This window comes from Sphaerodactylus townsendi, linkage group LG11 (genome assembly GCF_021028975.2).
Source record: "Sphaerodactylus townsendi isolate TG3544 linkage group LG11, MPM_Stown_v2.3, whole genome shotgun sequence".
In the NCBI taxonomy this organism is placed as follows: domain Eukaryota; kingdom Metazoa; phylum Chordata; class Lepidosauria; order Squamata; family Sphaerodactylidae; genus Sphaerodactylus; species Sphaerodactylus townsendi.
In genome coordinates, this window is record NC_059435.1 from 30,253,035 (window position 1) to 30,265,031 (window position 11,997).

General features: G+C 45.0%; 1 protein-coding gene across 4 annotated transcripts; it reads right to left on the bottom strand.

The window, feature by feature from the left end:
- Window positions 1–1,816: 1,816 nt before the first annotated feature.
- Window positions 1,817–11,086, bottom strand: GGCT (gamma-glutamylcyclotransferase). 4 transcript variants are annotated; one of them, XM_048511929.1, is made up of 5 exons: window positions 10,988–11,086; window positions 9,397–9,580; window positions 8,592–8,737; window positions 5,516–5,651; window positions 1,817–1,987 (listed from the first exon to the last, which is right to left on the bottom strand). In XM_048511929.1, exons 2-5 carry the CDS (start codon window positions 9,562–9,564, stop codon window positions 1,841–1,843), a joined length of 597 nt encoding a protein of 198 aa, XP_048367886.1. In that variant the 5' UTR covers window positions 9,565–9,580; window positions 10,988–11,086; the 3' UTR covers window positions 1,817–1,840. The 4 variants fall into 4 exon arrangements, with proteins under 4 accessions (XP_048367886.1, XP_048367885.1, XP_048367884.1 ...); XM_048511928.1 differs by having other exon boundaries at window positions 10,975–11,079; XM_048511927.1 differs by having other exon boundaries at window positions 10,959–11,053.
- Between the last annotated feature and the right edge of the window lie 911 nt (window positions 11,087–11,997).

Sequence of the window (11,997 nt, forward strand, 5' to 3'; positions counted from 1 at the left end):
CTTCTCTCTCCCTTGTGCACTCCCTGCGTTTTGTACAAATGTATTGGCACAGATCAGCAGTTTGGGGGGGAAGAGAAAGAGGCTGGGAAATTTGAATCTTTCTAGGATTGTGAAACAGGTCGAATCATACAGAAACAACTGACTGGAGAATAAAGCAGGGGCCGCCCAGTCTAAGCTTCTGCTGTTTGGTTTTATGGCATTGGATGGATCGCTCTGGAATTATGTCTCCCTACATTTTAGTAAAATGTCTGTGAAAAGATTTTTAGATAAATAATGCAATAATGACAGTAGACACCATGTTAAAGACATTTGAAGCCACATGTGCAGCAATGGAAGAGTCACATGAGAAACCATTAGGGTACTCTCACTACTGCAACTGGAGTGTTAGGCTAAGATCTGGGGAACCCAGTTATGAATATCCACTCTGCCATGGAACATTCCGAGTGACCTTGGGCAAGACCACTCTTTCCAGCTGTGCCTACTTCACAGGGTTATGATAAACTGGGAAGGGGAGAATGTGAGCTGTTTGGGGTTCAAATTGGAGAGTAAAGAAGGAAGCAAGGAGTTAAATCAATAAGAGCCAGACTATGTGGTGGGCAGCGTCATCTTCACATGCTATTTCCCTTCACAGTATGAAAACAAGGCAGGTAGTCTGCTAGAGCAGAATATTGAGCCACTATCTTGCTGACTTTCATTTCAGAAACTTCAGAAAAAGCAAGAATTAAATACAATGAGTTCTCCAGCACCATGTAAACACTGCAAGAGAACCAAGATCTAAATATGAGCAGTCAGTGTGATGCAGTGGCAAAAAAGGCTAATGCAGACATTAGGGGTGTATCAACAGTCATAATATCCAAATTGCAAGATGCCACAGTCTTGCCAGACACCGCATTGATTGGGCTGCATCTGGAGTATTGCGTGCAGCTGTAGAGGTCTTATTTCAGAAAGGATGCAGACAGAATGGAATGGGTGCAGAGCAGACAACGAGAATGATCAAGAGCATGAAGACCAAGCCCCACAAGAAAAGGCTAAGGAATTTGGGAATGTTCCGTTTGGAGAAGAAGAGGTTGAGGGTGGAGATTATTGCTCTTTTGAAGTATTTCAATAGCTGTCACTTAGAGGAGGGTAGGGAGGTGTTCCTGTTGGCAGCAGAAGATAGGACTCACAATAAATGGGTTAAATTATGAGTGAAAGATATTGGCTGGATAGTGGGAACAATTATTTATAATATGAGTAGTTCAGCAGTGGAATCAGCTGCTTAGAGAGGTGGAGATGAGCTCCCCCTCACTGGCAGTCTTCCAGCAGTGGGTGAAAAAATACTTGTCAGAGATGCTTTAGAGTAATTCTACGCAGAGGTAAGGTGAGGGGAAACTTCGCCCGCAGTGCGCATGCGCCCTGCATCCCTGCCACGGCAGAGCCTGCCTCTGCCCTGGAACGCCCCCCCCCCCACGGCCTGGCCACGCCTCCATCCGGGGCATCACACCCCACCCTGTTGGCGCTATGCCTTTGCACCTATGTTGAGCAGGGAGGTTGGACTAGATAGCCTGTGTAACCCTTTCCCATCTTCTAAGATGGTGGAATGGTAGAATAGAATCATAATTTCATAGTTTATAGCAAAATTCCAGGTAGCATTATTTCCTTATAATCCACTGAAGTCAAGGAGTTTAGAAGGGTACAAATTCTAATTTGGATTATCCTGTTAATTAGGAATACAGAAAGTACTGCAGGGTACTCCATTTGAAATGCATGTCAACAATTATAAAAATCAGTGTGCAGATAACGCTCAAGTAGAATCAATGCAGATGAACCAGAACAGAGCGGTTCCAAAATAGTTAATTTATTATGTTGTCTTCTCAGAAGCACTGACTGCAGCTTCAATTTCTTCAAACACTGGTACATTTCCCATATAGTTGTTGGTTTCTATAGTGTCTAATTTCTTCTGATAGTCAATCGGCAAACCATTCTGCTTTGCCCCCATACAGATGACCTACAAACGAAGGCACAAGTGGAGTTACAATCTAATAGTGACATTTTATCGCCATTGATCACAAAACGAAATGGAAAATGGATTAAGGGAATAGATTGTGGCCCTTTCACACATGAATGTATACTACCAGATTTCTCTGCATTTGATGACTGGTAGCTGAATGAGTAAACTCAATCTACTGAAAGTTACAACATATATAAGAATTCTTCCTGCTCTCGGAGCAGCGATAACTCATTCATACATACAGATCACCACTTGATGCTGCAAGTGATAAGCTTTCACACATCAAGGACAAATTCACATCAATACATTGCCTTGTAGCCTAATACTAAGCACAGCAAAAGTTGAAGACTTTCTCTAGAGTGGTGAACCGACTCAACCAGGATCTTGGGAGTCCTGGATTTAAATCCCAACCCTGCCACAGAAACTTACTGGTGACCTTGGGTGACCAGCAAGTGACTCTACCCTCACCTTAAGCTACCCTCAGTAGGTTGTTGTTATAAGGTCAGCAAAGACAATGATGTAACCTGTTTTGAGTCTTCCATTGGGGAAAAATAGGGGATAAATATCTGATCAAATAAATACAGCACAAGTGAAGGGCAAGCCGTTTGAAGCCTCCATATGCTTTGCTGAACAGTCCAATACAAGCCACAGTGCAGGTATCACCCTTGACATGCTGATTATTGCCCTATGCAAGAGACAGCACTGAATCATCTAAATTCACCTTAAGATCCAAATGTTTCACATCCAAGGAAGTTTTTGTACCATTTCATATTTTATACACGATCAGCAATGAAAGTGTATTATGTGTTTTCCCTACTCACAGATAATATTTACAGGGGTGGTCTTAGCTAATGGCCAGTAAGGGTGGCTGCTCATGGACCAATACTGGGAAGCCTTAACCACCTCCAGCCCTGACATACAGATGTAGCTGACTTGGAGAAAGCAGCTGCTTTTTCTCCCCGAAATGGGGGTGGTACCTCCTACGGATATGTTTTTTCTGTCACACCATTAAACCGAATGTGTCAGAAAAACAAGGGCTGCTTTCAGTCATGATGGGTGGGATCCAACCATTTTTCCCAACTGGTGAAAAACAGAGGAGGGTCCCCCTTTAATTATAAAGAAGACACTGGTAGGGATTGTGAGAGATGTGCATGGATAAAAGCCATGTGGGCTGGGGGATATAGTAAACAGGAATTAAGCGGCATTGAGTGAAAAAACAAACTGGATCCATCCCTTTGAGAAGAAACTCTTTCACAAAGGCCCTGCAGGTATGCCCCATTCCTTCTTACAAACATTGAAACAATAATAGATCACCCTATGGCACACTAAACACCATTTACCATTCAGATATCATACACAACAGTTTTTTAAAAAGCAGTTTCAGTGTCTTCCATTCTCAGCATTTGCCAGAGCTGTGAGAAGCAACCCTAATAATCAGAGATTTGCATTCACCGTTGTCAAAATGTGGAGTTCTAGTAAGAGAGATGCTAATAAGTAGAAATATTTCTAACTGCTGCTTGACTTATTAAAGCAGGAAGCTGTACCCTCAGCATGATATGATTGTTTAAAAAAAATACCAGTAACAGCATTCAGACACTGACTACAGCACAAAATGAACAGCCTCAAATGATTTTAAAATAACGTATTTTAATGTACATAAAATGCACAGACAGATAATAGGGAAATGAATCTAGAGGCAAGCAAGATAATTTTTTTTACAAGCACAACTGAGAAAAGGGAACGGAATCTTAACAAGCCATTCTAAACGAAGTTACACCCTCCCAAGCCCACAATGGCCTTGGTGGTAGAAAGTGTTCTCAATTTGTGGTGAAACCATAGAGTATTCAAGGCAAGAGACCAACAGAGGTGGTTTGCCATTGCCTTTCTCCTTGGTGGTGGCCCTGGATATCCTTAGTGCTGTCTCATCCAAGAGACAACTTAGGACCAACCCTGCTTAGCTTGTGAAATCAAGCCAGTCTGAGCCATCCAGATCAGGACACAATTTGCTCAGGACGTAACTCTGTTTAGGATTGCACTGATCATCTTGACAGGCAGGCAGATTTAAAAATACTACAAGTTTGGAGAATTTAAATGTAAGGTGCAAAAAAGTCAACTAGCTGTGTTTATTCTACTAACATCTTTGGTTCCAATATCCACATACTATAGCTGAAAACAAATAATGTATTGTGGACTGTATGTGTCGTTAAGCGTCTCCCAAACCATTTGAGACATGCAGCAACATTACCAAAGGAACAGATCTTGCAGGTTCAGCTAGTTCCAAGCATTCGTCATGCATATGGAGCAAATTAATATGACTAGTGGATCTCTACAACTGGGCTAGAACACCTCCTCTGCTCTCACTTTTCACCTCTGTGCAACTTCCCACCCAAGCTAACAGGAGTGGAGAGAGGTATTTCAACCGCACCTCATCTACATGCCAGTTTGGATCGTGCACAAGTTTGGCAATGGGAAAAGAACCACCCTTCTGTGCACCATTGACTGTGATGAGGCTGCAAGCAGGCTGATGCCACATCTGCTGGCTCAGCTAGTAAAAGAGCTTTTTACTGTTCTCTGCTCAGAGATACCGGTTTCTGCCATAGTTATAGTGTAGCAATAACTAAGTCATGTGTTCCTAGAAGTTAAAATTCATTGTCAGACAATGGGCAAAATACTTCATTGGCTCAGTTTCCTGGAACTAATACCAGTGGTGTATTTGCCTAGGGACAGGGGGTACCTTCTGTCCCTGGGCACCACTGATCTGGTCATGTGGGGCCCTCCTGCAAAATCAGCCCCCCACGCAGAGGCGTAGCTCCAAGGAGATGGGGGAGTGCAATGCACCCTGTGGGGGGCGTGGCAGGGGCATTCCAGGGCGGATGTGGCGTGGCTTGGGCAGAGGACACACCAGTGCACTGGGCGCTTTTCCCCCTTGCTCTGTCCTTGCCCCCATGTGACCAGGAAGACGGAAAGGAAGCAGGAAGTCCTGCTGCCTTGTCGGCTTCTGGCGTCTTCGGCACCACCCATGTCATTATCTAATGAGCAGGGAAGCCAGAGGACCCCCCAAGCCTCGCCCCCCTCCCAGCTGCCAGCTCTCCGCAAGCCCCGCCCCCTTCCCGGCTGCCAGCTCTGAGCCGGCAGTCTCTTCTGCCAAGCTTATAAAAGCAAAGGCCCCAGCACAGAGCTTTCCAGTTGCTTCTGTCCTCTCCAGAGGGGAGAGCAGAAGGGACCGGCAGCTGGGAGGTGGCAGGGCTTGGGGGTTGGGCTGGGGGTGGGCCAGCCCCAGGCGTAGCAGGGGGCGCCCAGAGAACGGATGTCTCCAGGCACCATTCTCCCTGGTACGCCTCTGATTAATACCATAATGCAACTCTGCTCTAGATGAGGAACAATGTTCTCATCAGCTCACGCACAAGCTTTTCTCTCATGCAATCCTAAACAGTTACGCCCTTCTTAGCAAAATTCATTTCTGTGGACTTGGAAGGGTGTAACTCTACTTGGGACTGCACAGTTAGAATCACAAAACATACTTACTTTTTTATAGTGTGGAGAAGGAAGATTCTGTACATAGTCATTCATCTCATAACTTCGACATCTGAGTGTTTTACCTTCTTGAGTGTTAACATTAACTTCTATCGGGACATAAAGACCACTTTCAACTCCCTCTTGTCTGAAACAGAAGTCACAACTTTCACATCAAACCAAAACCATGAAAGCAAATGCAATAATTTGTCTATTTAAAGGTTGTTTAGTGAGCACTATGCAATATCAGAAAAAAAATATTTTAACAATATTTTCCAGGAATGTTTTAACCTCAGACTGCCAGCAACACCATGTTTATGCAACTAGGTTGTGTCCCAACAGCAGTTTTGTGTGCTGCTAGCAGCAAAATTTACTGTTAAATTGAAAGTGAAAGAGAAATAAAGTCTTGCAACATTTTATAGACAGAACAGCTCTCTATGATAACCCTGTTAAGTCTCTTAATCTCCTGTGGATACAGAAAGGATCAACAGAGTTTTCACATGCTGGCGGTCTGGATGTACACTGTTTGTACATGCACATGCACATACCAAATGATTTAAAAATAAGAACCAGTCATTTTAAGAAATAAGTTACAAGACATGGGGTTTTAATGATGGTACCCTTGCCAGAAGGAACGACTATCTCCTGTAGACCTTTCCCTTCCTAGTTTGGTGCATCCCAAATAATCTGCAAAAATACACAGATGCACATGTTCAAACCTGTGATGGGTTGAAATCCCACCCCAGATCACTGATGCCCAACTTGGTACTTTTGATGAATTCTTCCCAAAACCACAATCCCAGTCCTGGCATTTCTCCACCACACTGGAATAGGACACATTTCAGAAGAACCCCCTTCCCATCCCTTATGCTTGCAGGAAGCAGCCATTCAGAAACAGTTGCCTCCATTGTAGGAAGATGCTTGGCTTGCAACTTCCCAACATGTTCTGATTGGTCTAAGCCTCCCATGTAATTGACATGGCCCACATAGTAGCCACTGTGCTTGTGCTTACTACAACTCCAAAACTGCCTACTGACTCAACAAAATTGAAGATCCCTGTTTATCAGGGCATCTTCCTGGGGTGGATTGAGAAGAAGATTCCTTTTCTAGCTATTCATTTGCATATCAAGCAGTACTGGCACAAGAAAGCAGCGCCCTCATGCCAAACAGGGATGGTAGCTCAGCACCTCTGAAGCAGCAAGTTCCCCTTTAACAGAGTTCTTCCTGTTGCCCCACCCACTGGCGTAATGCCCATTGGGCAAGGTGGGCAGCTGCCCAGGGCATCACCTTGTGGGGGGCATCAAAATGCTGGGTTCGTTTTTGGGTATTTTAGTGGTTTTCCATTTTTGGCCTGCAGGGGGTGCAGTTTTTAGGCTAGCGGCACCAAAATTTCAGCGTATCATCAGGAGACTGTCCTTATGCTACCCCCCAAGTTTGGTGAGGTTTGGTTCAGGGAGTCCAAAGTTATGGACTCCCAAAGGGGGTGCCCCTACCCCCCATTGTTTCCAATGAGAGCTAATAGGAGATGGGGGCTACAGTTTTGAGGGTCCATAATTTTGGCCCCCCTGGACCAAACTGCACCAAACTTGGGGGGTATCATTAGGGCAGTTTCCTGATGATATGCTGAAGTTTTGGTGCTGGTATGTCTAAAAATGCACCCCCTGCAGGTACCAATGTCCTGGTGCAAAAAAAAATTGGTCGTGGTGGAGTGGCTGCCCATGGGGGGGGGGGGGGGCATCCAACTCAGGTTTTGCCCAGGGCTACAGTTTGCCCGGGGCTGCCTCGTTACGCCCCTGGCCCCACCACTGCTGTCAATTAAAAGTATCATGTGAAAGCACCCAGAGTAGAGCCCTTTATAAGAAACAAAATTCCTTACAGTGCTGTCATCCATGACTGTGTATCTTACACCTCCTGCAGCAAAAATCAAACATGAACCCTGGCTCTCACTAAATCACACTCTGTAACAGAAAATTAAGATACTGTCTAGGTTTTTAAAAATCCTGAAGTTATGAGATTTAGAGCACAATCCAGATGTGTGGGGGGAGCACTGAGGTAGCCATGATTCCTCCAAAGGGGCTTCAGGCAATGCAGAAAAGTACAGTAACTTGAAAACCCTCCTGCCACCAAATTGCCCCATAATCCAAACAGGCTGCGGACTGAGTGGGGAATGTTCCCAGGCTGAAACTCTGGTAGAAGCCTATTACAGTAGCTCCACCCCCAGGAACGTCCTGTCCCATCCCTCCCCCCAGTCCCAGCATTCGCTCAGATCAGGGGTAGGGAACCTGCGGCTCTCCAGATGTTCAGGAACTACAATTCCCATCAGCCTCTGTCAGCATGGCCAATTGGCCATGCTGGTAGGGGCTGATGGGAATTGTAGTTCCTGAACATCTGGAGAGCCGCAGGTTCCCTACCCCTGGCTCAGATGCATACATAGCTCCGCAGTGACACCCACTTCTGAGGTTGGCTGCCGTGGAGCTGTGGGGCAGCCAGACACCAAAGTGTTGGCTCCCTCCATCAGCATGGGTGCCCCTTACGCTGGCAGAGGGGGCAAACACATTGGCGCAGCCCTCTACCACTCTCAAAGACCATTCCCTCCCCAACCTGGGGGACCCAGCAAGATTTTTTAAAGATTATCATTTCTATTTTGTAACTTTTAATTTAATTTTACAAGTTAGCACTTCAGATCTATGTCATATTTGTTCCTACCCCAAAATAGTTTTAATGTACCATTCCAGTTTGACAACTGTTTTGCCAAGGAATTGGCACCTTACTACAAAAGCATCCGGAACAAGACCATTAACAATTCAAGACTCAATTAATACACTGGCAGGAGCCAATGTGGTATAGTGCTAGAATTTCCAACTAGGATCTAGGAGACTCAGGTTCAAATGCCCACTCTGTTATGTTAGCTTGCTGGACCTCTTTGGACCAGTCACACACACTCAGCCTAACCTGACCTATCTCATGGGGTCATTGTGAGGATAAAACGGAGGCAGAGATTAGTATAAACCACTTTGAGTCTCCATTAAGGAGAAAGGTAACGTATGAATGAAATAAAAATAATTATGTGCAATCATGAGCCATTTACTTGTCCAGAGAACTTAAATCACTCCTTTTCATCAGCCACGCTACTCCCCAGACTTCATCACCAGGGCTTTGCAGAATAGTAGCTGTACTTCCATGCCAGGTCAAACTCAGCTTCCCTTGAGGAGAGCCAAAAGCAAGCTTGTAATCCTGTAAATTAAATAAGGGAAATGATCAGTCTCTACTTATTTATTTGATGGTTTTGTCTTGACTTTATCTTTCTATTCAGTGTTGCAGTTGGCGTGCAATTACAAACAGTATAAGAGACAGAACTTCAAAAAAGCAGCAACATAAAGGTATGGTTTTGCTGTTCCCATGGTGGAATTAATTGAAAGACGCTTACAGACAGGAAAATCACTGCCTTGTCAAGTGCCTAACTGGAGCAAAACCTTTGTGTGGAAGCAAAGTTCAGTTTTACCACAAATTTGCTACATTGTAAGGTCCCAAAGCTGATCCAGAACCCACACTCTGTAGTGCTTACAGTCTGCAAGTAACCAAATCACAGTCATGTTGTTGTCCCCTTGATGCCAACATATTTGCCTTTCAAATCCTAAATTAGAACAAGACTGTATCTTATTAAATACTTTTATTATCCTGAGAACTGCAGGAAGATAAACAGTTGCTAAATTAACATTATTTATTTACTACATTTACTACATTTTTATTCAGTCCTTATTCAGTCCAGAAACTGCTTGTTTGTTGGACAAACGTTTTGTTCACGATCACACATCTCCCACATGCAGCAGTCCCAACTTAAGAGGGCAACAAGTGTCTTCGGCATATGGGGGAAAAAACCTGACAGTGCCTACCTGCAACTTAGCCATGGCATGAAAAGCTGCAGATGGGTTTCTTAATGTTATTCTCTCCCGTAACAAGTTACTCCCATAGGCAAAATACAGGAAATGCTCTTCCTTGCAATTGTGGACTCCCAAGTCACCACCTGATCCAGCATCAGTACAGCACTTGAGGGTTTCCATCTGTCAGAAAGGGACTCTGTGAAAAGGAAAAAGCAGTTAAACATTTGTTTCTGAGGACAGGACTTTGTCCCCGAAAAGACCACTGAACCGTGGTTCCAGAGTGCCACAGCATTTAATTTCAGGCCCTTAAGGAATATAATATTCTCCCTCCCCATGCTTTTGCTAATGAAATTTGCTAATTTCTTGGGGTGGGGTTACTCTCTACCTATTTCCCCCTGGGAAGAAAACAACCTAAAAATGACCCTCAAAACTATGCTTATGCAAAAAGCTCTCTTTTACAGTAACAACTACAAGGGAGGGAGGAGTTTTACAGACTCCAAAGCAAAGAGACTGGGGCGTCTGCAGTGCTAAGGAGGGGAGAGAGTGCAAAGCAGTTGTGCAAAAAATAAAAAAAGGTGTTCCCTGCTAAGGTAAAGCTCATCTCTGCACAGAAACTAAAAGGGCATTGGAGAAGATCCCTGCAGTTTGTACTGCAGATTTCTTGTTCTTGGCACAGAGCAATGGGTGTATGGGAGAAGTACTTTTCCATGGACACACCTGGGATATGTGGAGAGGCTGAAAGAGCAGCTTACTAATCAGACTTGATCCAGTTTAATTGAAGAAGCAAGAGCAGACAGCTGCAGCCGTTTTCCATTCCTCTCCCTTCCTGGTAGAGTGCCTCCTTGGCAAGATCATAATTCTAAGTTCATATCTCATATTCAAATCAACTTCAGATAGGATTATCAGATGGGAAGAAAGGCAAGTTATACATGAAGTAAATAAATATCAAGCCAAGGAATCTTTGCAACTGTGCTCTCGTGAATTGTCTAGGAATGCCTAATAAAGGAACCACACGTTGTACTTTCCTGCCCCCCCCCCCTTCAGTTTCAGGCAGACAATGTAAATGTGTCCTATGCACAATTAGTATTTGTTTCAGAAGGGGGGGGGTCATGTCACAGTAGATTTATGATGACCCAATTGGACTTTCAGAACAAGATACTTCAGGGGCGGGGTGGTGGCCTTTCGCCACAGCACGCCCTGAGTGTTCCTTGGAGGTTGCCCATCTAAATACTAGCCAGGTCTGACGCTGCTTAACTTCTAAGATCTGACAAGTCAGATGAGGGCTGTTGCACGTAGCCATTATAAACTCTGCCGATGTCTCTTACCAGCACTACCACAAACCTTAAAATAAACCCAACCCGACATTTCAATTCAGACCCCTCCTATCACCGGAGGGCTACTAATTCCTCCAAGACGTTACAATCGCAGCCCCTCCCCAAGAGGTCAGGTTATCCTCCTTCTCCACGCAATAAGGCAGCAAAGTAACCCCTCCCGCCCTGCAATTCTTCGGGGCTTTGGTAAGCTGGAGGCAAACCCTGGCAGACAGCAACACCCCCTTCTCTGACGCCCCTCACCCTGTTTGAGCATCACCTGCAGCCCCCACCTCCAGTTCGCCTCTCCCTTCCTCGCTGCAACAACCACGGCTGACCTCACGCAAAGAGCGAGCCGCAACCCATATAGTCTGCGATAGCGATACTCATTGGCTGAGAATGTTTCAACGGCTGTCGCCGACGCTTCTGATTGGTCCAAGGCGCCACCGGAGTACTTCCCCTTTCTCTTTGCGGTGAGGGGTCAGTTTCCACGCAGGTTCAGCAGCTTTGAAGTTTCTTGGTGCCATCAAGCTACATGTTAAATTGCGACTGCTCCGGTGCGCCCGCCAAAGCCACACACACACACACACACACACACACACCCAATAATTCTTATTATTTAATTAACCCAATGCTGGATGGACACAAGCCTATGCATGTGTTTATTTGGAAGTTGCCCACAAAACTGGATGCACAACAGCCCTGTACAGCAGGTCTTCGTTGTTATCCCATTATTGCAAATGGGAGACTGTGGCTGCTCACTGGATTCACAGCAAAAAGATTATTCGAACTCCGATGCTGTAATATAGAGACCTCTTCCGCACGGGCAGATTAAAGCACTTTCAATCCACTTTCACAATTGTTTGCAGGTGGATTTTGCTATTTCGCACAGTAAAATCCAGGTGCAAAGTGCATTGAAAGTGCATTATTCTGCATGCACAGAAGGGGTCAGAGTAAGCGTCTGATCATGTACAGAATGGGTTTTTTTCACCATTGTGTGCTGCCAGAGGTCTGAAGTTAGTGAACAGAGTAGTATGTATGTTTCTGCCAGCTTATTTCCTTACTTTCTAGCCCCGTGGTGGTGAACCTTTGGCACTCCAGATGTTATGAACTACAATTCCCATCAGTCCCTGCCAGGATGGCCAATTTTGCAGACAGCAGACAATGGCAATTGCAGAGGCAGACAATGGCAAACCATCTCTGAACTTCTCTCGCCTTCAAACCCCACCAAGCGACACCATAAAAAATTGGAGAGTCATGGCAAGATTTCAGAATTATAAGGCAATGTAATAAAAGCTGTATT